Source organism: Giraffa tippelskirchi, chromosome 10 (genome assembly GCF_054371585.1).
Source record: "Giraffa tippelskirchi isolate mGirTip1 chromosome 10, T2T-mGirTip1v1.2.pri, whole genome shotgun sequence".
In the NCBI taxonomy this organism is placed as follows: Eukaryota; Metazoa; Chordata; class Mammalia; order Artiodactyla; family Giraffidae; genus Giraffa; species Giraffa tippelskirchi.
In genome coordinates this window covers 132,270,578-132,298,481 of record NC_137284.1, presented here as the reverse complement: position 1 = coordinate 132,298,481, position 27,904 = coordinate 132,270,578, and the positions used below count along the sequence as shown (strand labels likewise).

At 37.7% G+C, this 27,904-nt stretch overlaps 1 protein-coding gene and 1 pseudogene across 1 annotated transcript; one reads left to right on the top strand and one right to left on the bottom strand.

The window, feature by feature from the left end:
* Positions 1 to 8,753: 8,753 nt before the first annotated feature.
* LOC145523579 (hyaluronidase-4-like) lies at positions 8,754 to 20,095 on the bottom strand. The gene is made up of 4 exons (XM_081534139.1): positions 19,942 to 20,095; positions 18,453 to 19,408; positions 13,387 to 13,476; positions 8,754 to 9,466 (listed from the first exon to the last, which is right to left on the bottom strand). The coding sequence occupies exons 2-4, from the start codon at positions 19,371 to 19,373 to the stop codon at positions 9,050 to 9,052; spliced, it is 1,428 nt and encodes a 475-aa protein (XP_081390265.1). The 5' UTR covers positions 19,374 to 19,408; positions 19,942 to 20,095; the 3' UTR covers positions 8,754 to 9,049.
* A 7,234-nt stretch (positions 20,096 to 27,329) lies between these two features.
* On the top strand, positions 27,330 to 27,519 carry LOC145524980 (small nucleolar RNA U3; annotated as a pseudogene).
* The last annotated feature ends 385 nt before the right edge of the window (positions 27,520 to 27,904 follow it).

The following is a 27,904-nucleotide window of genomic DNA, read 5'->3' as shown; positions in this document are numbered from 1 at the left end:
TATATGATAAGATCTCTTAAGTTCCACAATTCTTCATTAGGTTATGAATTTTCTTATAACTCTATTTCATCCCATAATCAAAGAACACAGATGTCTCTCCATCTGAACAAATGTTAGAACTATTGGACTATCTCGATTGTACAAAACTGCTTCACTTCCAGTCTTCCTAAAAATGAGCTTCTTTTGTAAGTATATAAAAATGCATATTTAGTGTCACTTGTGCTAATGGGAAAGTCACTCCAGTTTGAAAGGCCGTGTTTTTTACAAAGCAGAAGTGTTTTACAACCTGAAAGAGAGTGTAATTGTCATTATATAAGTGCATACACTTGTCATTGTTGTTGTTTATTTGCTAAGTTGTGTCTTTTCGACCCCATAGACTATAGCCTTCCAGGTTCCTCTGTCTATGGCATTTTCCAGGCAAGAATACTGGTGTGCGTTGCCATTTCCTTCTCCAGAGAATCTTTCCAATCCAGAGATCAAACCTGCATCTCCTACATTGGCATGCGGATTCTTTACCACTGAGCCAGCAGGGAAGCACCAGTATGTGAATTTAGTCTTTGTTAAAAAGTGTTACTTTTCCCTTAGGACTTGAAATTTCTTACATTCAAGATCAACAGCTTTCTTGAGAAAAGCACACAAAGTCTTAGGACCAAATTTTGAATAAACTGTTCCTCTGTCAAACCCTCCTCCAGGGATCCTACTGTTGTTAAATAAGCTGCTTGAAATAACATTAGGTTGATTTAAATCCTCACTTTTCTACTCAAAGTTGTTGAACTGTAAAGCAATTTAGTGGCCTGTGGAATGTTACTAAGTTTTTTTTTCAACGTCGATCATCAAGATTATAACTTAAAACACCCCATTATCCCAGAAAATGATGTAAGCCAGAAGAGCTGGGATACCAGGCAGAGTAGGCAACAGAAACCAGGAAACTAGGCTAAGGCCAAACCTCAGGTCTAGGGACTGCACTAATATTTAAATGGGAGAGTTTGATCTGGGTTCTCCAGATACCAGATCTGAATGTCAGGGTACAGACTGGAGTGGCAGGGCAGGCATTTGAAGGACAAAGGTTGTGGCCAGGTAACATTGTTTTGTTTTAGGCAAGCATGATTTAATTTCAATTTCTGCCTTTGTCCTGACAGGAATGGTTTGGAACCTAGGGTTTCCCTTGCTTTGGTAATGGCAGTCTTTTCTCTGTACAAGCATACATATTTTAGCAAGGTAGGAAATTCGAGCAAGGTGAAATGTGCAAGGGCTGGCTCCAAACTGTAACAAAGAAAGAGTAAAGAATGAGGGCATATTCCTGGTGGAAATAGACAACTGGAAATTTCTATCTGAATTACAAAAATGCACAAAACTTTCACCTAGAAATACTGCTTCTGCTATTCATTACATCATTGCTCATCATTTCCAATTTGGAAACAGATGTCTATCAGTCAGGGACTGGTTAAAGAAAATGTGGCTTTTTACACAATGGAATACTATGCAGTTGTAACAAAGAGGTTGCCTCTCCATAATGATACAGATATTCACCAGATATGATTATTCTTTAAAGTGCATATTTGTTTTATATATATGTCTGTATATATATTTAAAATTTTTGAAGTATATGTTTCCATTATTTGTCTGAGCAAAGGATATATATATGTATACATAAGCATATGGTATATATAATATGTATATGTAAATATATGATCTGTACAAAGGAATATCTCTGGAAGAACACTCGAGAATTGACTGCATTGTTTGCCTAGAGCAAGAAGAACATCTAGAAAAAGAAGAGTGGGCAGCGGTAGGGTAAGATTTTTGGGAGAGGCAACTTCTGTTGAGATTTTTGTGCAGTGTTGATGTAACAGCTCTTTGAAACCATTACTCAAATTTAAAAATATATTAATAAAGTTCTTTGGAAACAAGAAAGAAGATGCACATTGATTCTATGAGGAATAGGCATGGCTCCTTAAAAACTGAGTTGATTTTATTACAAAGATCATTTTTAATAGAGTTACTTGAGAAAATGGTATGTTTTTCTGCAATCAAAACTCTTTTCAGAAAATAACAGGGGCTTTTTTTTTTAGGTAGGTGAAGTAAACAGCATCAACCAGAGCTTTAAGCTACCACTTTATTTTGACACATAGGTATTAAGAGCAAATTATAGGTTGTTTAATTATCTACGGTAAAGGAAAGCTAACTGTGGTAAATGGTTTAGTAGGTGTTCGGTAGGAACACAGAGATAGGCCTGAAGAAATTGATTAGTGTCATTATGCACCACAAAAGGCAGTGCACAATATCACTACATTATTTATTACAAGTGGGAAAATACACTGTAGAGTAATAGGATTTCTCAAACTGTAAACAATACAAAGTTCTAGTTATAACAATAAAAGTATTTGGAGGAATTGGTAATGAAAAAGATGCTTTGGTTGTTCTTTATTTCCTTGCCTATGCATTAATTTTGGTGATTTATTCAACTTATTTTAAAAAATTTAGTTGTATTTCGCCTATTCAACTTCAGATCATTTTTATTCTTGTATTTTCTTAACCACTTCAATTCCATTGTATCTTATCCAATTGTGCCTTTCTGATGGAAATTAACTTTTGATCTCTATTTTTAAATTCTTCAGTCTTTATGGCATTGTTTTTATTATTTTATTCTTCATCACACTTCCCTATCAAAAACCCTTTCTCAAATCTAATTTCTTTCTTTGAATTCTCTCCAACTACCCTGGTGTGTTTGCAACACAAAATAAGGAAATCTCAAGGTAATATAACACAATTATCTTCTCCATAACAGAAGCCAGTATGGAATAGAGGTTATAATCTTAGACTCCAGGGTCAGTTACCATCATTAGCCCACTAGAAAAAGTTTCATTATCTCACCTATTCAATTTTTATCACACAGTTTTAATTTGCCTTCCCAGCATATCACAGTACTGTCTTTGGCGGGAGTGGTTGGGGACAAGGGTATGATGATAAATAATGAGAGTGTTTTATGTATCCAAATATAAGTACTGATGGGCATCCTCTGCCATGAGCTGCAGTCCAGCATTTGAAATTTATTCTTGTGAACTTAAACCCTAATTTTTAAATTTATGAATATAGAATGGGATCTAGCCATTCACTCCTTCCTCCACTCCTCTCTGCAACTTTATAGCACTTTGGTTGACATTTTAATACAGGACAGATTTTCTAACCAAGATGGCAATCCCTCTGAATTGAATTGCTTTCTGGACATCTCACCACTATGGCCTGAATTCCTGATACTCAGTCATTTCATGCCTGAGTTTGCAGTGCTCTTTGGCATTGCAGTTAATAACCTTGTCAACCTTCAGTAAGCTTGCCTATAAACTGTCAAATGCATTAAATTAAGCCATCTGAAAAGATTACGGCACATAAAAATGTATGCATTGGTGTAATTATTTTGGCATGTATTTTTCTTCACTTTCCAGGTTTGGATCTTGTATGTTTAGCTATCTAGATATCTCATATCTCCTTTTAAGGCTCCTGGCTTCTACTTAGGGTATAACTGCTGAATGAATGATTAAGTTCTTGATGTTGCAACTGGATGTGCTGGTCAGCCAGGGCTCCATCAGATTTTAATAACAAATAGTATCTACAATCATGTAACCAAGAGGTCATGCTTTGTTTTTTAAAAATTATGATAAACTATTGAAACACCAAATATAGTAACTAACTAGTCATTAGCTTGTATGAATTTGAAAAAGAGCATTATAGAACTTATTCTCTACTTTGGTTGTCTGTTCACATGATATGGGAAATGCATTATACTTTAATATTACTAAAGAAAATTGAGTTTCTGCATTACTTATAGTAACATACTAACTATAAATGTGAAGTAAATGCTTTTTTATACAATGGATTTTTAATTCCTTAAAAATGTTTATTTGTTCAAGACTATTAATTGCATGCAGTCTAATTACATAAGCCATGTAACTTTAAACTATTTAAAATTAGATCTTAGTTTCCAAATGTAGCCTTGAGAGAATCTCCTAATACAATAAGAAAATTCAGAAATGTTCCATTCATAGATTCTGGGTTGCACAAGGTTATTCTGGAATGCCTGTGAAAAAGGCAGAGCAGTTCCAGCCTAAGATAATAGCGAATTCTTGAACCGCCCAATATAATGCATCTAAGAAATAGTGGTACTTGAAAAGCAGAATTTGGTTTTTTAAAATATACTTGATGAGAGAGAGCATGGGATTCACTGATTGGATCTATTATGAACATTGGACCAATGCTTAGGTGGAAAACTTCAGTCTGTGAAAAAGACAATTGGAGATTGTTTTTGTTAGAAATTAATAGCATCTGCAATTCTATTATATGTAGAAAAATTCAAGAAATGTGTTAACTTTTTAAGGAGGCTATGTTTCAACAAACAAGTAATTATAGATGACGGTATAGCTATAACTTTAATTTCTGAATTTGCTCAAGTTTTTCTCAAGAAAGAATTCACTCCCTATAAGAGTTTATTGCTAAGAAAAATATAGCATATACTATGACAGGGGAGCCTGGCAGGCCACAGTCCATGGGATTTCAAAGAGTTGGACACGACTGAGCAACTAAGCACAGCGTGATTCTCAAAACTATTATAAAGAACATGAATGTCGAATATCTGCACATGAATATTTTATAACTTGTTATTTTTTTCAATTTTCTTAACATTCTCCATTTAACATCTTTCAATTCTTTCCTCCTGACCCTACTTAACCCTTAAGAATCTATGAATACTTCAAAAAGAGACTTTCTTTCTGTTATGAAACTGAATTCTAATTTATATACAAGACAAAACTAAATTCTCTTAACTGTTTCTACAATATCAGTATTGATTAGTAATACAATATCTCAATTAATAATGATTCTAGATTACAGTACTCTTGCCTGGAAAATCCCATGGACAGAGGAGCCTGGTGGGCTGCAGTCCAGGAGGTCGCTAAGAGTCAGACAAGACTGAACGACTTCACTTTCACTTTTCACTTTCACGCATTGGAGAAGGAAATGGCAATCCACTCCTGTGTTCTTGCCTGGAGAATCCTAGGGATGGAGGAACCTGGTGGGCTGCCATCTATGGGGCCGCACAGAGTCTGACACGACTGAAGTGACTTAGCAGCAGCAGCAGATTACAGTTAGTTGCTTGGGGACTGGCAACGAAGCAGTTAAACATACCAAGTTTCATTGCTTAAGCTATCTTATTCAACTCATAATTTTTCAAAATTTTCATGTCTCTTGCATTGGCAGGCAGATTCTTTACCACTGAGGCACCATGGAAGCCCCCACCCTGAAATTCCTATGATTTTCTATTTGATGTGGCAATTATATTTTTAAGTACATTTTCACTAGCTTCAACTGTTGTGGGATTCATATCATAAATCAAAGGGAAAAAGGATTAGAGTCAGAGTTAGGGTTAGCCTCTTCATATCTTGGTTAAGAGAATGTGAAGCTTAAGAGGTACATAATTTTTATTGATATTTTACACATAATGAGATTGGTAATGTTTTCTAAATTTATTCTTTTAGGCAGCATAGTATTTGTCTGGAAGAAATACTTTGAGGAGCTACCTAAGGTAGAGGGCAAGATTGCAAAGGCATAAACTAGTCTTTCCTTTCTCCTGGGGATCTTCCCAACCCAGGGATTGAACCCATATCTCCTGCATTGCAGGACATGAGTTTGATCCCTGGGTCGAGCCAATCCCCTGGAAGAGGAAATGTCAACCTACTCCATATTCTTGCCTGGAGAATCCCATGAATAGAGGAGCCTGGAGGGCTAAAGTCCATCCATATGGTCACAAAGAGTCACATCAGTTCAGTTCAGTTCACTCGCTCAGTCATGTCCGGCTCTTTGTGACCCCATGAGCTGCGGCATGCCAGGCCTGCCTGTCCAACACCAACTCCCAGAGCCCACCCAAACTCATGTCCATTGAGTCAGTGATGCCATCCAACCATCTCAACCTCTGTCGTCCCCTTCGTCTCCTGCCCAATCTTTCCCAGCATCAGGGTCTTTTCGAATGAGTCAGCTTTTCTCATCAGGTGGCCAAAGTATTGGAATTTCAGCTTCAACATCAGTCCTTCCAATGAACACCCAGGACTGATCTCCTTTAGGATGGACTGGTTGGATCTCCTTACAGTCCAAGGGACTCTCAAGAGTCTTCTCCAACACCATGGTTCAAAAGCATCAATTCTTCGGCGCTCAGCTTTCTTTATAGTGCAACTCTCACATCCATACATGACCACTGGAAAAACCATAGCCTTGACTAGATGGATCTTTATTGGCAAACTAGTGTCTCTGCTTTTTAATAGGCTGTCTAGGTTGGTCATAACTTTCCTTCCAAGGAGTAAGCGTCTTTTAATTTCATGGCTGCAATCACCATCTGCAGTAATTTTGGAGCCCAAAAAAATAAAATCTGACACTGTTTCCACTGTTTCCCCATCTATTTGCCATGAAGTGACAGGACCGGATGCCTTGATCTTAGTTTTCTGAATGTTGAGCTTTAAGTCAACTTTTTCACTCTCCTCTTTCACTTTCATCAAGAGGCTCTTTGGCTCTTCTTCACTTTCTGCCATAAGGGTGGTGTCATCTGCATATCTGAGGTTATTGATATTTCTCCCGGCAATCTTGATTCCAGCTTGTGCTTCCTCCAGCCCAGCATTTCTCATGATGTACTCTGCATAGAAGTTAAATAAGCCAAGGTGACAATATACAGCCTTGACGTACTCCTTTTCCTATTTGGAACCAGTCTGTTGTTCCATGTCCAGTTCTAACTGTTGCTTCCTGACCTGCACACAGGTTTCTCAAGAGGCAGGTCAGGTGGTCTGGTATTCCCATCTCTTTCAGAATTTTCCACAGTTTATTGTGATCCACACAGTCAAACGCTTTGGCATAGTCAATAAAGCAGAAATAGATGTTTTTCTGGAAATCTCTTGCTTTTTCGATGATCCAGTGGATGTTGGCAATTTGATCTCTGGTTCCTCTGCCTTTTCTAAAACCAGCTTGAACATCTGGAAGTTCACGGTTCATGTATTGCTGAAGCCTGGCTTGGAGAATTTTGAGCATTACTTTACTAGCATGTGAGATGAGTGCAATTGTGCGGTAGTTTAAGCATTCTTTGGCATTGCCTTTCTTTGGGATTGGAATGAAAACTGATCTTTTCCAGTCCTGTGGCCACTGCTGAGTTTTCCAAATTTGCTGGCATATTGAGTGCAGCACTTTCATAGCATCATCTTCTAGGATTTGAAATAGCTCAATTGGAATTCCGTCATTTCCACTAGCTTTGTTCGTAGTGATGCTTCCTAAGGCTCACTTGACTTCACATTCCAGGATGTCTGGCTCTAGGTGAGTGATCTCACCATCGTGATTATCTGGGTTATGAAGATCTTTTTTGTACAGTTCTTCTGTGTATTCTTGCCACCTCTGTAAGGATAGAAGGAGCTATTCTTGTTCACCTATCATGGCCTAGTACTAACTTTAACAGTGGTAAAATCATTTCTAGCCTAGGCAGGAGAATCTAATTACTGTAATTGCACCCTTGGTACAGCAGGATACCAACAAAATTGAGAAACTTACAAATAGCCCCCAATTTATCTTACTCTATTTCCCTGCCTCTTTAACTTTTACTTTTCCTGAAAATGAATAAATAAACAGACAAACAAATGAAATGGGAGTCTGAATCTGACTGTGGTCTACCTATCAGCCCTGCCAGCAGATTCTTTACTGCTGAACCACTGGGGAGCCAATCAACATTGTATGTACCTGGATAAAGTAAAAGTGCAATAATTGAAAGATATCAGGCAGGAAAACATCTTGCCTAAACTATGGAAGGAAACAGTATTTGATATGCTATAATGTCTTTTGAGTCTTTATGAAACCATATTATTTGGATTGTAACTAGATCAGATCAAGTGCCAAAACAAATTTTACAAAAGACTTGCCATTCGTTAAGATCTAAAAGGAAGTTAATTGCTTGGATACACTATACTTCAATAAACAAACAAGCATCACATCAAAGAATCTCCTATATAAATTCCATCTTATGGGAGTATAATGGGGCTTACCTTCTGATATTGATGACTGCCAAATGAATTTCCAAGAGCCCTAGTGATACTTTGCCTAGAAATGAATCCTACAGTATTCCGTATAGATTCCCTCTGATCCCACGACTCGGTATCCTGGGGTTCATTTGTATCATGTAGGAATTCCCAGTCTCTGGAGCAGAAATAGCTATAACCCAGTGGTTGCCTTCCTTAGCTTCCATGTGTATTCCATATCTCATATCACCTTATTACAAATTTATTTGCTATTAACAATCGGAGTCTCAGAACCATTGTAACAACATCTATTCATAACCTATGCTCTTTTTGCGATCCAATTTAAGTGTATATTTATTTTTTAAAAAATAATAAAATGAAGGTAGATCTTTCTTGACCTACTTTCCTTCAAAAATTTCTCTTAAATTATTGTTTTTTAAAAAATTACCTTCATTCAACCTCTTAGTTCAAATAGTTAATGACCTGACTCACTCTTCCTCCTGCATCAGCCACACTGGCCTAAACCTGCTCTCATGTAACGACTCTTGCATTTGCTCTTCCTTAATCTGAGAATGCTCTTCTCAAACATCTTGTGATCTTGTCCTCCTACCTTCAGGTCCTCTCATGAGGGAGCCATACCTGACCACCCTGTAAACAATCTCCACTGCCCTCCCTTGTCCCTTTACCATGCTTTGTTATTCTCCACAGCACTTAGCACCATTTGATACAAATGCATTTGTTTATTATCGTTCATCTTCTCACAAGAATTTATGTTTCCCAAGGACAGAGACTTTGGTACATTCACATCCTTAATCCTTAGAGCCTCGCATGAGGTAAGCATCCAAGAAAGAATTGCTCTATCTAATGGCTCTATAGAGCCAAAGATTACCCATCCACCCCCTCCTTTTTTTTTTTCCGCTTTAAAGAGAACAAATATTTTAGAAGTATATTGAAGTTAAAGAAAAAAAACCCCAGCATTTTCTGCTTTTCAGAATTTCAAGGAAAAAATGACATTGTCATGGGGGTAGAAAAATGAAGAGAATCACTAATAAGGTCATGCTGAGAAAAACTGATAATTTAAAGTTAGCAATAGGGGCCTTATTCTTCCTTCCCAGGACATCTGAAGAAAGTTGCTGGCAAGACTCTCCATGCCAGCCATGATAGCAGTGACATACAAACCCATCCTTCATGTCCTTTATTGTCTTCAGTTTATTGGCTGGGGAAATGATGACTCTCAATCTCTTGCTTAGGCCATATTTCTTACTGCTACTTCCCGGCATATGCAGATAGGAGGAGGATTCAGACGCTTTTCGAATACATCTTCCATTGTTGTTACATAGACTTTGACTGCAGAGTTTGGCTGCAGTTGTCACATTAACAGCATAATGGCCCAATGGCCCTTGAATAAATTTTTGCACAGACAAGCAGGTCTCCTGTGGGAAAAACAGAGATCTATTTAGATCACTTTCAAAACATGATTCAATTGTCCAGGTAGTATTTATTAATATTGACTTTTGTATTGGTAAGCCTGAGGAGAAAGAGTTTCAGTGGATTTAGCATTTAAATGAAAGACTAAGCCCTTATAAAATCCCATAAGTGATGATCCATGCCTTTAGTTAGGAATACTCTAATGAACCAATTTCATACCATTTTCTGGGGAGGATGATTCCACATTTTTCCACAAGAGTATCCTTTAAAAGATATTTGTACTGACACTTTAAAAAGAAAATCTTTAATGTGGGATGATTTTTTTAAATTTGTGAAACAGTTTTGATACTGATACTTCATATATGTTAACATCAGGTCAGATTTTTCTCAGACTACCAAGTTATCCCATTCTTCTCCTTACCTCTTCAGAGATAACAGTTCTCCTGAAGTGGGGAGGGGTAGTACTTACATCCATGTTTTTATAACTTTACTACATGTAAATGTAATTATGAACAATATGTAAAATAATATTATTTTGTGTTTTTAAATTCTTTTTTTTATTTTGTGTTTTTAAATTCTTATATACATTTATATCATTTAGAATATTTTATTTTCTACAACTTGCTTTGCAAACATTTTCAAGATCTTTTCCCCGCATTCATACATGTAGCTCTTTAAAAAAAAAGAAATGTAGCTGTGGTTCAGTTTCATAGTCAAAATACATCATACTTTATGTATCCATCGTTCGGGTTATAGGAGGGATTCTACAAAAGATTATTATTTATTACCAAGTTTCTGAGTCACTTGTATAGCATATGGAAAGTTAGATTGTCTTCCCATAAATCTGCCACTAGGCACCATTGATTGTCCACAACCTTGGGTTTTGAGGCTAGTACACAGTTCTACCTACTGGTGATCACACTGCGCAGCTAGGATGTCCTGGCCAAACTGAAATGACACCATCAGCGAGCCCGGAAGATTCTGGCTAGAATCTTCATCACTGCTTGCCTTAATCCATGAAGGAAGTACCATGGGAAAAATCCTAGTAGATTCATTAATAAAGTGTGTTTTCTATCAGCACTTCAATTATTTTGATCAATACTAACTCTAATGGAAGGGCTTCCCCGATGGCTCAGCCGTAAAGAATATGCCTGCGATGCAGGAGATACAGGAAACTCAGATTTGATCCCTGGGTTGGGGAGATCCTTGGAGAAGGACATGGCAACGCACTCCAGTATTTTTGCCTGGAAAATTCTGTGGACAGAGGACCCTGGCAGGCTACAGTCCAAAGGGTCACAAAGAGTCAGACATGACTGAGCAGGCATGCATACGTAACATGAAGGCATAATTAAACTCCAATTAATTCGAAACAGTAGGATAGCTTCTCTGTGAGAAGAGGCCCCAAAACTGTGAATCCATGTGGAAAGGATTCAGGGGCTCAAATGGAAAGTCATAAAGTAGAATAAACTACTAATGGCAGGCAGTTGAACAAGGTGTCACTTCGGGCAATAGCAAGTTCCGAAAATCTGTGTGTAACATTTCTGTTCCAAGCATATTCGGTCCAGGTCAGCCTCACATTATGTTTAGGAATAAACGCTAGTTTTAGTCAAGGCATGGCTCCTTATCTGAGGCATCTGAGGAAGTTTGTAGGACAGATGGGAAAAATAGAACAGGGAAAGCACTGAACAAAACAAGAAAGGGAGAAGCAAGAAAGAGGGAGGGAAGAGGAAGAAAGAAGACTCGGGGGAGAGACGAATCACAGAGAGCATAGAGTACAGGTAAACCCACTTAGGTTCAACTTGGGTTCCCCTGTTCTGTCCCAGCCCTCTTCCTTGAAATTCCTTCTTCACTTATCTTCTGGTATATTACACTCTCCTGGATTTTTCCTTTCTCACTGAATGCTACTTCCTAATCTCATTTACTAGCTCATCTTCCCTACCTCTTAACCCTGGAGTGCCCTAGGCTTAATTTTTCTCTTTTCCAGCTATACTCTCTGGATAAACTTACCCCTTCTCACTGCCTTAACTAGAAATCCCAGATGTGTATTTCCCAGAATTTATCTCTGATCAACTGTACACCCACCTACCTATTTGACATTTTTACCTGGATGTCTCACGAACACTTCAACAACCTGAACCCATTCCAATGTGATCCCCTGATCCTCTTCCCAGCCTTTCTCAACATATGTCAGCTCCCTGTCTTCAATGCCTCAGGAGCAAAACTTGAAGGTGCAAGTTGTATGGGGATTGGAAGCATCTCTAACCTCATGCAAGAAAGAGCCAGACCTTAAATGGCAGCCATGTGGGATGGTCTTCAAAAGACCACAATAATTTTAAAAGCCACCATATAAATAAAAATTACTTTGCCCACTTTGCCTCCTCTCTATCCCAATCTCCAACACTCATCCTTGAAGCAAATGAGCAAAGAAATGAATGGTACTCCTCTTCCCCATAACTGAGACCCAAGCTTGGGGTGTGGGGAGGAGAAGCAAGAAGTTTTAACCTGGATGATAACAACCACCACTTACATGGCACTTGGCATGTGCCAGGTACTGTTTAAGTGCTTTACATGTATTAATAATGTAATTCTCATAACAGCCCTATGAGATAGATACTATTATTCTCCCCATTTAACAGATAAAGAAATTGTAGAAATTTGTTCAAGGTCATTCGCTAGTAGGAGACAAAAAGTGAACATTGGAATCCAAGTAGTTCAACCTTAGGCCTCCTCCTCTTACCAATACCAGCATGCTGATTTGTGGAATGCCAAATGAGAAAGCGCTGACTGTTTTTATATTTTATGAGACTGAGTGCTCTAATACTTGGAAAGTGAACTATTTGCTAATACATGTGCATGAGCGCATGCTCAGTCACTTCAGTCGTGTTCCAACTCTTTGAGACCCCATGGAGTGTAGCCCGCCAGGCTCCTCTGTCTATGGGATTCTGCAGGCAAGAATACTGGAGTGGGATGTTCCTCACCCAGGTATCAAACCTGCATCTCCTGTATTGCAGGCAAATTCTTTACCCACTGAGCCACCTGGGAAGCCAATCCATTAATACCTAAAAATGAGGAAAACTGTGGTTTCTGAATTTTCACTTAGGTAGTGCAACAGGCCACCAACTGAATATGTTCAAAGTCAGCTGTGGAAAAATAATAGTTATTCCATGTGATAATTGCTATCAAGAGTAGAATGTTAATAAATATATATATATATATATATATATATAATTTTTTTTTTCCTCCAATGAGCATTTCTATCATAGATAATCAGAAAATAAAGAATCACTTTTGGAGAATCCATCCTTTGTTTGGTTGAAAAATATTTATTTTTAAAATTTGGTATTCTCTTTTTTTTTGCATACATATTATATCATTCTTGCTGTTGTTTAGTTGCTAAGTTGTGTTGGACTCTTTTGCAACTCCCATGGATGTACCCCACCAGGCTCCTCTGTCCATGGGATTTTTCCAGGCAAGAATAGTGGAATGGGTTGTCATTTCCATCTTCAGGGGGTCTTCCCGACCCAGGGATCGAAACCACATCCTGCATTGGCAGGTGGATTCTTTGGCACTGAGCCACCATCTACCAAAATTCTTACAAAGTAGGTTTTCTTTCAGTACTTTTTTTTTATATGAAGAAATGGAGACTCAGAGAGGTTAATTAACTTGCCCAAGATTACACCCCTAGAATATAAAATTTGGATTATTTAGGGTTGTCTGATTGGAAAACTTGTGCTCTTTTTACACTACTAACAAACACTGAGGCTGGTACAGACAAATTGCTCAATGTGAGTCTCTGTGCTCTCTGAGTTTTGTTAAAGTCAACTGAGCAGATAATTAGCAACAGTTTGTCTCTGACATGGAAAATTAAAACAAAAACCAATATCTTGAATATCTCCAAGATGCTGGTGGGGAAACCACTGCTTACCTTTGAATCAGAATAGTCATATCCTCCCCACAATATTACTCCTGATGCCCCCAATGCTGCACTCTCACCAATTGTATGCACTAAGTCCTCCTAAAAAAGAGAAAGGTCACAAGTAGATTCTGCCAACCATATTTAATCACTGACAATTCAATAATGTCTCAGTCCATCAACTGTGGTAAAGAACACACTGATAATGTTATCTTTGTTTCTAAAACAAAGGAGTACAGAGCAGGATCGGAAAAGGTAATTCTGCCTGGGATACTTCCCTGATAAATATTTATGATGTTCCAAGCAGTATGCTAGACACTAAGAATATAAAAATGAAATAGATTCCATTTCTTGTTCTGGAGAGTGTGTTTTAGTGTAATGATTATGAAAGACATATATAATTGCAGGATAACAAATTAAATTATGTATTAGCACCCACAAGACATACATAGATTAGAGAAAGTGGTTAATGCTGCATGGAAGTGTATGGGAAGATTTCCTTCAAAAGGGGAAATTTCAGAGTAGTCTTTGGAAAGGAGTATAAATTGATAAAATAGACTTAAGAGAGCAGAGTTTTTTATCCAGTAGGAAAAAAAGAAAAGGCAGAGTCATATGTAGGAAAAAGCGCAATTCCTTGAGAAGTGTCAGTAACTCTTATGGTAGGTAAAAAGCACTGGGGATCTGGGGAGAAGTAAATGTATCTGAATCCTTGTATTAGGTTAGCCAAAAAGTTCTTTGGAGTTCAAGTAAAAATACAAGACACATTTTTCACTTTCATGAAGAATTTTACTGAACAAAATATTCACTCTTTTGCTCCACTGCTTTCTGCTATTTTTCAGGCAACTTCATAATTCTATCTTCCCAAAACTTTTTATCTTTTTGACCAAACAACTCCTTTCCAGGGAGTTGAATTTTTTTCCATTAAGAGAATTTTGTAAAGACTGAAACAAATGGACATCCAAAGGTGTAGTGTCTGACGAATATGGCAGATGAATCAGAACTTCCCAGCCAAGCTGTAACAGTTTTGCCTGGTCATTAAAGAAAGATACAGTCTCATGCTATCCTGATGGATGATAATGCATTTTCTGTCAACTAATTCCAGATGCTTTTCTGTTTGAGTGCTGCTTTCAGTGGCCTACTTGGAACAGTAGCCAAGCTGTAACAGTTTTGCCTGGTCATTAAAGAAAGATACAGTCTCATGCTATCCTGATGGATGATAATGCATTTTCTGTCAACTAATTCCAGATGCTTTTCTGTTTGAGTGCTGCTTTCAGTGGCCTAATTGGAACAGTAGCTGTTGGAATTGGTTGGTTTCCAGAAGGAGCTCATAATAAAAGCCACCCCTTCTAATCCCACCATATGCACACCACCACCTTCTTTGGATAGGCCTTTGGTGTGGTTGGTGGTGGTTGATTTCACTTGCCCTATGACCTCTTCCTTCCACATTATTGTACAATATCCACTTTTCATTGCCCATCACAATTTGTTGTAAAAACGGAACATTTTCATTATGTTTAAGTCAAGAATCGCATGTGGAAATATGGTCAAGAAGGGTTTTTTTCTGCTTAACTTACGTGGAACCCAAATATCAAAACAATGAAAATAACCAAGTTAGTGCAAATGATTTTCAAGATTTGGATATTCTGAGTATGTTGGCTCTCTCCCATGTGGTATAGTGTTGATTGTTCTCAATCAATGGTTTGATATGATCACTATCAACTTCAACTTGTTTACCTCACCTTGGAGCATTGTCCAGTGAGAAATCTCCAGCATGAAAATCCGCGAACCACTTTTGACATGTTTGATCAGTCACAGCACCTTCTCCATACACTGCATAAATCTTTTTATGCATTTCTATTGTTTTTATCTTTCTTGAAATAATAAGCATAATATGCAGAAAATGTTTCTGCTTCCATCTTCAGTATTAAAATGGCTACACAAAAATTCACTCATTTGGATAAGACATTTCTAACTTTTAATTTTTTATATTTTAAATGAAGTATAAATGATTTGCAAATATTGTGCTAGTTTCAGGTGTATGGCATAGTGATTTGATTTTTTTATGTATTACAAAATGATCACCATAATAAGCTTAGTTACCATCTGTCACCATACATAGTTACTACAGTATTATTGACTGCATTCCCTATGCTGTACATTATATCTCTAGGTCTTATTTATTTTATAATTTCCAACCCTCTAGCTGCTTCCATGGGACATGATCAGTTTGTTATCTATATCTATGAGTCTGTTTATCTTTTCGGTTTGTTTGCACTCTGATATGACAGCTGTCACAATACAATCAAACAAAGTTGTTTTGAATGAAGTTAAAGACAACTAAGCGCTACCAGAAGTATCATATAGAACAACCCAAATGAATTTTCTGGCTAACCCAACAGACGAGTAACAGCCAAATACAAGTGTCTTTTGTGTGTATTTTATTACACAATTTTAAAGTGTTAGGGTTTAGCTACAAGAAAGTTTTGACACTGGAAGGCCACACATTTGCAACTAAGGTATTTTCAGCTGTCATAAAAACGTATTGGAGGGGGAAGTCAAGATGACAGTCGGGGACCCCAATTAGGAGATGATGAAAACTGTTCAGTGAGAAATGATGAGAGCTTCAACAAAGGCAAGGTCAGTCCTTGTAAAGCAGAGAGGACAGATTGAATAGTTCTTTGGAAATTAAGATGGATGAGATTTAGTTACCTACCGGATAATGGAAAGAGAAGGGAGGCATCCAAGTGACTCTCAAGTAGGATGACTAAGTAGATTATAATTCACCAGGATGAAAAACAGAGGAGGTCATATTCATGATTACAGACCAAGAGCAAAGAAGCAGGAAATAGGGAGAGATGAAAGAGAGAAGGAATGATAGATGGACAGTCTGCATTCTTTCCATCCCTGCAAGGTGTGGAAAATCAGAGATCCAGTATAAAGGTAGAGTATTCAAAAGCCAAAATGAGAAAATGGCCATGCTTCAGCAAAGCTCTTCTGCATTATATGAAGTCTCCAGGAACCTAGCACTGTGTTTCACAATTTGTCTACATAATGAAACAAGAAAAAAAAATCATTCTTCCATTATACTAACTAGCATTGCCTTCATTAAATGAAAATCAGGTCTCTCATTGAAACTGAGACACTGGAAAGAAAATATCCAGCAGAGTTAGCTTTAAGTGATTTCATAATTACAATACAAAGAACATAATAAATGATGTTGTGCTTAGTCGCTCAGTCATGTCCAACTCCTTGTGACTCATTGGACTGTAGCCCACCAGGCTCCTCTGTCCATGGGGTTTTTCAGGCAAGAATACTGGAGTGGGTTGCCATTTCCTTCTCCAGGGAATAAAAGATGTTATAACATAATAATGCTATTTAAACAATAAATGAGATTCATGCTCTTTGCTGATATGTGAAAAAGGAAAGGCAATAATAGCATAGTATTAAAACACTTCAGTATACTATTACTCAGGTAACACTATAATTTTGGTTTTCTGAAATAGAGCTCAGAGGTGATACTTAGCCTATAATTGACTTTGAAAATCAAATATTACCCCAAAAAGGGGACGTTACAAATAAGAATTTCATTAAAATGTGGCTTATCGCATTCTATCTTTTTCTATCAAGGCAAAATATCTGACTGCATGGTTATTATTTTCTACTCATTATTCATAATATATTGTGACATATTGTAGACACTCAATATGTATTTTTTGAAGGAATAAATATAACCTAGTCTTTTCCCCAGTGGATTTGAGAAAGTGACATGATTTGAGAAATCTGTTCCTTGAGGAATAATTTATTGAGAAGATTTTGGTAGGTCTGACTGACATCATCCAATACTTGGAGAAGGCTTTTGAAATAGAGATTTGATTTATTCTGTATTGCACCAGAAGTTAGGATTAGAACTAGCAGTGATATGAAGTTATCCAGAGGCAGAGTAGATCCAACATAGTCAAGAACTTTCCAAGGACTAATTGGGTTCCCAAGTGGCAATTTTCCTCTAGAATAGGAAAAACCCCATCAAAAAGAAAGTGCTAAAGCAGGTAAGAAAAGATCCGTGTTTGAGGGTGAGGCAGATTAGGTATATCTGACATCCTCCAACATTTTATCACGGTGCTATATTTCTTTTCCTCCTAAACACTGAATGAACATTCCAATTTGAATAATACTGAGTAATCCTACAAGGAACGCAATGTAAAGCCTACTGAACAGTATTTGGGTCAATAGATTTTATTCTGAAATATTTGAGGAAGAACTGATATTGCATTTAAATGTCCTTATCACAAATGTAAGTGGTCTCAGTACTGCTTCTGTGTTGTGTACTAGAAAAACTGAATTGCGAGCTCACAGCTATTGATGGAGATTTAAGGGTTTTCTCACCTGACCACCCACCCAATAATTGACTCCCTATAAGAATATCCTATATAAGTGACAATCTAGATAAAGCTTGAACACTTCTGAGTGTCTACAAACTCATTATCTTCCAAACCAGTTCATTCCTACATCTTTGTGCTTCCTACCCTGTGTAAGTCTAAGAATACTTTTATATAAACCACTTTCATTGCCTTGACACTCATCACTAGATCACATTTTAGATTTTTAAAGATAAAATCAACAATCTATATTATTTTTTAAGTAACCTAATCAATTAAAACATAAAAATGCAATATATTGAAAATATACTTGGTAAATAATTTACCCAAGCTCTCCTTTGTACAGTTTTGATTTGGAAAATTGCTGCTACAGTTTCATGTTAAGAGCTTCTTTAATATGAATTTTCTCCCTAGTTAAATTTAATCTGTTGCATGATTAAACTTAAACTTAACTACAGTTCTGCAGGAAACCCTTGTAAATGCTAAGCTGGTAAGAATCATCACTTACAAACTCTTAAGCCAACATCTAATTGTCAATGATATTGTTTCAGAATTGGCTTGACGTTTGAAGGACTACATGGTTTTAGTAATAGAATAGCATTCTATTATTAAGGGAATATAAACATCCTAAAACATTATTCCCTAAATTTCATATTCTACCAAAATTCCATTTTTTAATGTGTGACTGTATTTTTTTCTTACCTGTGACAAAGCTTCAATACTATGCAAATAAAATGGTCTGGAAAAAATAAAAACTGGTAAAACATAGTCATCTTTAGCCATTTCAGCAATTCTCATAGCTTCTCTAACTCGATAATGAACAAATTTCAAAGCATTTAAACTTGACTTCAATATTTTATCCAAATACACTGAAGTATAAAGTGCTCTGCTTTTTTCCCATAGCCACTGGAGTTGGTCATTGCGGAAAATTTCATCACTTGGGCATTTACCTGTGTAGGTCTGTGGATTTATCCTATAATCATAATTGTAGCAGTCTGGATAGAGATAAAAGCCCCATAAACATTTTGGTCTCATTTCTAAAGCCAGTGTGAGAGTAGCATTCATAATACTCTTTCCAGCAGTTTCAAATTCCTTTTGGGCAACTGTTCTCACTTTCATTTCCGACCAATCAGGATGGTGGTTTCTAGTAAAGTCTAAAGAGTGGTTTTTATATATTACTCTATTGCCCCAATTTCTGTCCCATTGTGGCTTCCAGCTTTCCCAGTCAATGACAACAAGACCTTCTGATCTCCACCAAGGAAAAACTTTTGCAATGTCACCAGCGGTCTTCCTCAGGTGTGTAGGAAGGCTCATATTCTGTGGTATCCCTCCATTAAAGGATTTTCCCTCTGGAGAGAAATAAGGATAATACCCTAATTCATTTGGATAAATTATGGTGACTGTCGATCCACTCTGAGTCTCCAAAGGATTTGATATAATATTAAATAATTGAAGATTCAGATCCACATTGAAGAAATGCTGACACTGCATTGTTGGGGCAGCCCAGAAGATGTTGAAAGGTCTTTTTGTGATCGCTGGAGGCATTGCTGGCTTGAGGGCTGAATGAGTGAACACCATCAAAAGCAGCAGCTCTTTTAACCATACCACCCAGGGGTTACACATGGCTCATAGTTTTCACCATCACATTAAGCAATCTCCTTAAAAATAAGAAGAGGAAGAAAAATTAAACATGATGGAGTCAAATGTTCCTTAAATCAAGTAAACTCAAGGTAGTGTTTAAGCTACTCTTTGGGTTGTAGACCCACTTTTTAAAAGATTTATGAGATTTATTGATATCTAGGCCTAATTTATACTTTTAACAGGGAAGAAAAATGAGGTGCTTTTTTTTAGACTAGAAAAGTAAAAAAAAAAAAAAAATCCAGTGAATAGAAACCAAAGTAAAAATTTTCACACAACTCCTCAGTCATGAAAACTCTGTCTGCTAGTTGTTCTAGCTTTAATTTCCTATAATTCTGACTACATAAACATTTGTTATTTTTAACAAAAATTAAATGGAACAAAAAGAAATATCTAATGGTACAAACAGTAAATAATACCTTGTTTGCTATTTCAAATTCACTGGACTTAAAAGTGGGCTTGTTCATTTTTTGGTTTGTTTATTTTTAAAAGATGGCAGTTGTATTTGGAATTAGTACAGGCTAAAATAGAAACAGGTAGAAATGGTATTTACCTGCTGTTGATTATGGATTTTGTTGCTATCTTCTCTTGGTACCTAAATTTAGAAACCAACTGATTGTTTAATTCCCTGGTTTTCCCATGAAGAAGTTGGACTGTATTTTCACCAATCAATTCCCAAGTGAAACTTGGCTAAATCCCTTCTAAACAGACAGTTGAGCCAAAAACTGCCAAAGAATCTTCCCAGACAAGGATGGTCTAATAGTTATGCATTCCGGTCAATGAGATGTCACCATGAAAGCAGTGTGGTTGAAGTTATGTATTGAAATGATTTTATCATGAAGATTTTTTTTTAAATAAACGAATCACAAATTTGTCTATGAGGTAATTAAACTCAGTGTCTTTTTAAGAGTCAAACCTTCTTTTTTTTGTAGTTCTTGCTGAATTTATCTAATATATTAAATGCAGGAAGAGGTACTGACCAAATTCATATTTTAACTCTTGCAACACAGCATCCCAAGTTTATAAAGAAACTTGAGTAAGTCATTGCCTCTCTGTACACTGAAGATTTATTCATAGCTATGAATAATACTTTACTCTTTTAAATAACGTAATTATTATTTTTTAAATTAACTTCATGAGGAATTTGTATCATGGCATCAGATGAGTCCCTCAGTCACCAGAGACACTCTATTCTCTTCACTCCTCTCCAGCCATGGATCTTAAGGTGACTACTCCCCTCAAAAAAAGAAGAGCCAATGTTTTTCTTATCTTTGTCATCCAGGGAAAATGAAAGAGGACCCTCTATCCATAAATATTACTCTTTATCTCCCTCATCTAATGACAGCATGTATGGTATAAATGGGTATATGTATTTAGTTAAATGTCATATTACATTAAATTTCTTAAAAACAAAGGGCTATAAATCTAAAATATTGTGCTTTAGTAAAATCCAGTTATAAATTTTCTCTTCTGAAGTGTTTTAATCATGCTTTCTATTTATATAAAAGTTATACCCTGTCTCTTTGTCATTAGTCGATGGAAAACTTATTAGTTTAGCATTATCTTCTTCACCAATATAATTTTTTTTTAATTTTTATTTTTAAATTAGTTTATTTATCCATTTTTTAACTTTACAATATTGTATCTGTTTTGCCATACATTGATATGAATCCACCATGGGTGTATATGTGTTCCCCTTCCAGAACCCCCCTCCCACCTCCCTCCCCATCCCATCCCTCCGGGTCATCCCGGTGCACCAGCCCCGAGCACCCTGTATCATGCATCGAACCTTGGCTGGCGATTCGTTTCACATATTTTGTAACAAACTACTCCTACAGTAACAGAATTAAGCATTATGAATTGTTCAGCTCAGTTGCTCAGTAGTGTCCGACCTTTGCGACCCCATGCACTGCAGCATGCCAGGCCTCCCTGTCCATCACCAACTGCCGGAGTCCACATAAACCCATGTCCATCGAGTCGGTGATGCAATCCAAACATCTCATCCTCTGTCGTTCCCTTCTCCTCCGGCCCGCAATCTTTCCCAGCATCAGGATCTTTTCAAATGAGTCAGCTCTTCGCATGAGGTGGCCAAAGTATTGGAGTTTCAGCTTCAGCATCAGTCCTTCCAATGAACACCCAGGACTGATCTCCTTTAGGATGGACTGGTTGGATCTCCTTGCAGTCCAACCGACTCTCAAGAGTCTTCTCCAACACCACAGTTCAAAAGCATCAATTCTGCGGCACTCAGCTTTCTTCACCGTCCAACTCTCACATCCATACATGACCAATGGAAAAACCATAGCCTTGACTAGACAGAATTTTGTTGGCAAAGTAATGTCTCTGCTTTTAAATATACTATCTAGGTTGGCCATAACCTTCCTTCCAAGGAGTAAGCGTCTTTTAATTTCATGGCTGCAATCACCATCAGCAGTGATTTTGGAGCCCAAGAAAATAAAGTCTGACACTGGTTTCACTGTTTCTCCATCTACTTCCCATGAAGTGATGGGACCAGATGCCATGATCTTAGTTTTCTGAACGTTGAGCTTTAAGCCAACTTTTTCACTCTCCTCTTTCACTTTCATCAAGAGGCTCTTTCGGTCTTCTTCACTTTCTGCCATAAGGGTGGTGTCATCTGCATATCTGAGGTTATTGATATTTCTCCCGGCAATCTTGATTCCAGCTTGTGTTTCTTCCAGCCCAGCATTTCTCATGATGTACTCTGCATATACGTTAAATAAGCAGGGTGACAATAGATAGCCTTGATGTACTCCTTTTCCTATTTGGAACCAGTCTGTTGTTCCATGTCCAGTAATAACTGTTGCTTCCTGACCTGCATACAGGTTTCTCAAGAGGCAGGTCAGGTGGTCTGGTATTCCCATCTCTTTCAGAATTTTCCACAGTTTATTGTGATCCACATAGTCAAAGGCTTTGGCATAGTCAATAAAGCAGAAATAGATGTTTTTCTGGAACTCTCTTGCTTTTTTGATGATCCAGCTGATATTGGCAATTTAATCTCTGGTTCCTCTGCCTTTTCTAAAACCAGCTTGAACATCTGGAAGTTCATGGTTCACGTATTGCTGAAGCCTGGCTTGGAGAATTTTGAGCATTACTTTATTAGCGTGTGAGATGAGTGCAATTGTACGGTAGTATGAGCATTCTTTGGCATTGCCTTTCTTTGGGATTGGGATGAAAACTGACCTTTTCCAGTCCTGTGGCCACTGCTGAGTTTTCCAAATTTGCTGGCATATCAAGTGCAGCACTTTCACAGCATCACCTTTGAGGATTTGAAATAGCTCAACTGGAATTCCATCACCTCCACTAGCTTTGTTCGTAGTGATGCTTTCTAAGGCCCACTTGACTTCACATTCCAGGATGTCTGGCTCTAGGTGAGTGATCACACCATCGTGATTATCTGGGTCATGAAGATCTTTTTTGTACAGTTCTTCTGTGTATTCTTGCCACCTCTTCTTAATATCTTCTGCTTCTGTTAGGTCCATACCATTTCTGTCCTTTATTGAGCCCATCTTTGCATGAAATGTTTCTTTGGTATCTCTAATTTTCTTGAAGAGATCTCTAGTCTTTCCCTATCTGTTGTTTTCCTCTATTTCTTTGCATTGATCGCTGAGGAAGGCTTTCTTATCTCTCCTTGCTATTCTTTGGAACTCTGCCTTCAGATGGGAATATCTTTCCCTTTCTCCTTTGCTTTTCGCTTCTCTTCTCTTCCCAGCTATCTGTAAGGCCTCCTCAGACAGCCATTTTGCTTTTTTGCATTTTTTGCATTTCTTTTCCATGGGGATGGTCTTGATCCCTGTTTCCTGTACAATGTCACGAACTTCTGTCCATAGTTCATCAGGCACTCTGTCTATCAGATCTATCAGATCTATCAGATCCCGGTGTTGACCCAAACTCATATCCATTGAGTCAGTGATGCCATCCAAACATCTCATCCTCTGTCATCCCCTTCTCCTCCTGCCTTCAATCCTGCCCAGCATCAGGGTATTTGCTACTGAGTCATTTCTTCAAGTTAGGTGGCCAAAGGATTGGAGTTTCAGCTACAGCATCAGTCCTTCCAATGAATATTCAGGACTGATTTCCTTTAGGATGGACTGGTGGATCTCTTTTGTAGTCCAAGGGACTCTCAAGGGTCTTCTCCAACACCACAGTTCAAAAGCATCAATTCTTCAGTGCTCAGCTTTCTTCACAGTCCAACTCTCACATCCATACATGACTAGTGGAAAAACCATAGCTTTGACTAGATGGACCTTTGTCAGCAAAGTAATGTCTCTGCTTTTTAATATGCTGGCTAGGTTGGTCATAACTTTTCTTCCAAGTACCAAGTGTCTTTTAATTTCATGACTGCAGTCATCATCTGCAGTGATTTTGGAGCCCAAGAAAATAAAGTATGTTACTGTTTCCCCATCTATTTGCCATGAAGTGATGAGACCAGATGCCATGATCTTAGTTTTCTGAACGTTGAGTTTTAAGCCAACTTTTTCACTCTCCTCTTTCACTTTCATCAAGAGGCTTTTAGTTCTTCGCTTTCTGCCATAAGGGTGATTTCATCTGCATATTGGAGGTTATTGATATTTCTCCCAGCAATCTTGATTCCAGCTTGTGCTTCATTCATCCCAGCGTTTCTCATGATGTACTCTGCATATAAGTTAAATAAGCAGGATGACAATATACAGCCTTGACGTACTCCTTTCCTGATTTGGAACCAGTCTGTTCATGTCTGTTCCATGCCCAGTTCTAACTGTTTCTTCCTGACCTGCATACTGATTTCTCAAGAGGCAGGTCAGGTGGTCTGGTATTCCCATCTCTTTAAGAATTTTCCACAGTTTGTTGTGATCCACACAGTCAAAGGCTTTGGAATAGTCAATGCAGCAGAAGTAGATGTTTTTTCTGGAACTCTTGCTTTTTCAATGATCAAAAGGGTGTTGGCAATGTGATCTCTGGTTCCTCTGCCTTTTCTAAATTCAGCTTGAAAATCTGGAAATTTGAAGTTCATGTACTGTTGAAGCCTGGTTTGGAGAATTTTGAGTATTACTTTACTGATGGCTCTATGCTGGGGTTAATGCTGACCTCCCCAAAGAGGGCCTATGCCCCACCCAGGTCTGCTGCACACAAAGCCCCTGCCCCTGTGGCAGGCCACCACTGACCCAGACCTCTGCAGGAGACACTCAAACACTCAAATGCAGGTAGTCTGGCTCAGTCTCTGTGGGGTCCCATAGTGCACACAAGGTTTTATTTGAGCCTTCTGAGTGTCTCTGGTGGGTATGGGGTTTGCTTCTGAACACAATTTCACCCCTCCTACCATCTTGCTGGGGCTTCTGCTTTGCCCTTGGACGTAGGGTATCTTTTTTTGGTGGGATCCAACATTCTCCTGTCGATGGTTGTTCAGCAGCGAGTTGTAATTTTGGAGTTCTCACAGGAGAAGATGAGCACACATCCTTCTACTCTGCCATCTTGGGTTTTTTCCTGGATGGTTCTGGACTCTTGAATTGAGTACACTCAACGGATTTACTCCTGATGAACTAAAAGATCAAACTGATACTAGGTTGAGAGTCATAGCAAAATAATCAGGTGTGTGGAGTTTGATGTCTTTTAGTTTTGAAATACTAGTAGGGTCAGTTTTGACAGATTTAAGAGATAAGGGTAATGCTAGCTTTTACAATACTATTCCACTGTAGATATTTCATAATCTAAAAAATACATTACATTTGAATAGCATTGTATCTTTCTTTTTAATTTATTAAGCCATCTTATGTTTTTCAAACAGTTTACAATGTAAGTGAAATGAAGTGAAGTGAAGTCGCTCAGTCGTGTCCGACTCTTTGCGACCCCGTGGACTGTAGCCCACCAGGCTTCTCCGTCTATGGGATTCTCCAGGCAAGAATACTGGAGCGGGTTGCCATTTCCTTCTCCAGGGGCTCTTCCTGACCCAGGGATCGAACTGAGGTCTCCCGCATTGCAAGCAGACGCTTTAACCTCTGAGCCATTTGTTAATGTTTAGCTTTGCCGTGAGCACCTTTTGTTTCTGATTTAAAATTAAAGAGTCAGTAACAGGGAAAGAGCTATAAGTTGCTCAACAGTGACATATATTCAAGCTGCAAACTTTTGTAGGGAAGTCTTTAAAAGACGAAAAAACAAAACAAAAACTTCCCAACTTGGGCTCCCCAACATTGGGTTAGGTTTTAAACTTTAGATTAATAATAAATGTAGCTCTAATATACACAAAATAAAGTAGGTTGAGCTTGATTGTACCCTTAATGGATACAAAAATGCAAAGGATAAATTTAAATTTTATTAAATAGGATTCTCAGAAACAGAGAAGCCATTTTTGATAATATGTAAAAATGAGAAGAAAGTGTTCCTTTAAAAACTTTCTACCTGAAGATTAGAAAAGGTTTATAACAGAGAGAGCTGTAGGGAAGAGAGAGATATTTTTAAATTTAATTTTTCAAAACTCCATATGGATATTTAAATTTAGAATTATCAAGCAAATTTATTTTACAAAATATCAGAAACTTCTGCAACAGGCATCTGGGGAAATCTTTATTTTGGGAAGTATCAGGTATTGCTTTGGTTGCTTTAGCAGTAGTTATACTTGGAGATTTCATGCTCAGCTTTCTCCCAAACTCATCAATCTCTTCTTCTTCTAGGGAAGGATAAGAGAGGAGGCAGAGGAAAGATAGAAGTGTTCCTATCATACTAGTCTGGAAATTTGTTTCCCTTCAGTACACAAAAATGGTGGGAACAAATGTACTTTTCTAATACAAGTCTACAGGGTGAGCAGATGTTTTGGTGTGCTGGCTTAGTTGCTCAGCTGTATCTGACTCTTTGTTACCCCATGGACTGTAGCCTGGCAGGCTCCTCTGTCCATGGAATTCTCCAAGCAAGAAAACTGGAGTGGGTTGCTATTTCCTTCTCCAGGGGATCTTCCCAATCAAGGGATCAAACCTGGGTCTCCCACATTTCAGTCAAATGCTTTGTGTGCTAGGGAATCTCATAATTACACCCATTATCCCAGGTGATTATTAGTAGTGCACCTTTTAATTCTTAATTTAGCTCCAATTCAGACAATAAATATGTACATCCTAGCATATGTAGTAAGTGCCCTATATAGATTGAGGAGAAGAATAACACAGATCTTTCTCAATTTACCATGGGATTAAGTCCTTGTGACTCAGCTGGTAAAGAATCCACCTGCAATGCGGAAGACCTGGGTTTGATCCCTGGGTTGGGAAGATCCCATGGAGAAGGGAAAGGCTATCCACTCCAGTATTCTGGCCTGGAGAATTCCATGGACTCTATAGTCCATGGGGTCGCAGAGTCTGACATGACTGAGCGACTTTCACTGTTACTTTCTTAACTTTCAATAAGGCCATTATAAGTTGAAACTCTATTTAGTAAACCTAACCTATAGAACATCATGGCTGTGTGCAGCTACCTGAAACATATTCAGAACACATACATTAACTTCCTGTTGGGCAAAATCAACTAACAAAAGTTTATCTTATAATACAATGTTGACTATCTCATGAAATTTATTGACTACTGTAAGGAAAAGAAGAAGAAGAAAAAAAAACACCCAGAATGGTTGAATGGGGGCAGAATGGTTATAAGTGTATGAGCTGTTTACCCCCGTGATTGTGTGGCCAGTTGGAAGCTGTAGCACTGCAGCTGCCCAGCATCACAAGAGAGTAAGAAGGGCAAATCACTAGCCCCTGGAAAAGATCAGAATTCAAAACTTGAAGTATGGTTTCCAGTGGATGAATATTGCTTTTGCATCATTGTAAAGCTGAAAAATCATGGAACCACCCTAAGTCAGGAACCATCTGCACCAAAAATAGAAATTTCAAATTTCAATGATCATTTCTATGAGCTTCCCTGATGACTCAGACAGTAAAATCGTCTGCTTGCAATACTGGAGACCCGGGTTCAATCCCTAATTTATTATGAAAGAAGTTTCTCTGAATGTGTAGAGCACCTGAAACCCTAAGAAAGAAGCTTAGTGTTCCCTCCTGAGTGTGAAGCTGCTTCTTGGTGCTGGTTTTGCAACTACCATTTGTCATTGATGATCATTCTTCTCTTCCTCTGGGGAGCAAGAGGGAGAGGACACTGCCTGAGTAAAACAAAGAACAAAAAAGGAAGCTTTAAAGTACTTTCTAATTTGCCTACAAACTGGAGGAATATATGACATTGCAAAAAAATGTAAAATCGAAACAATAAATTTGTGACATCAGTTGATATGAGAATTTCATTAACTTTATTCTTCATTTATGGGAATTTAACAGCTTAGAAATGAGTAGGTATTTTTTATTTTAAAATTTAACTAGAGAATTGTTAGTAATCTTCATCAAACGAATTTGTACTTTTTTCCCTCTTCTCATGAGAGGAAATTCTTCATATAATCTTTGATTCAGGTTAATGAGCACATTGAAATATTTTATCTATTTGCAAGAGAATGTTAGTGTCCATTTATACAGAATAAACCAAAATTTCTTTTCTGGATT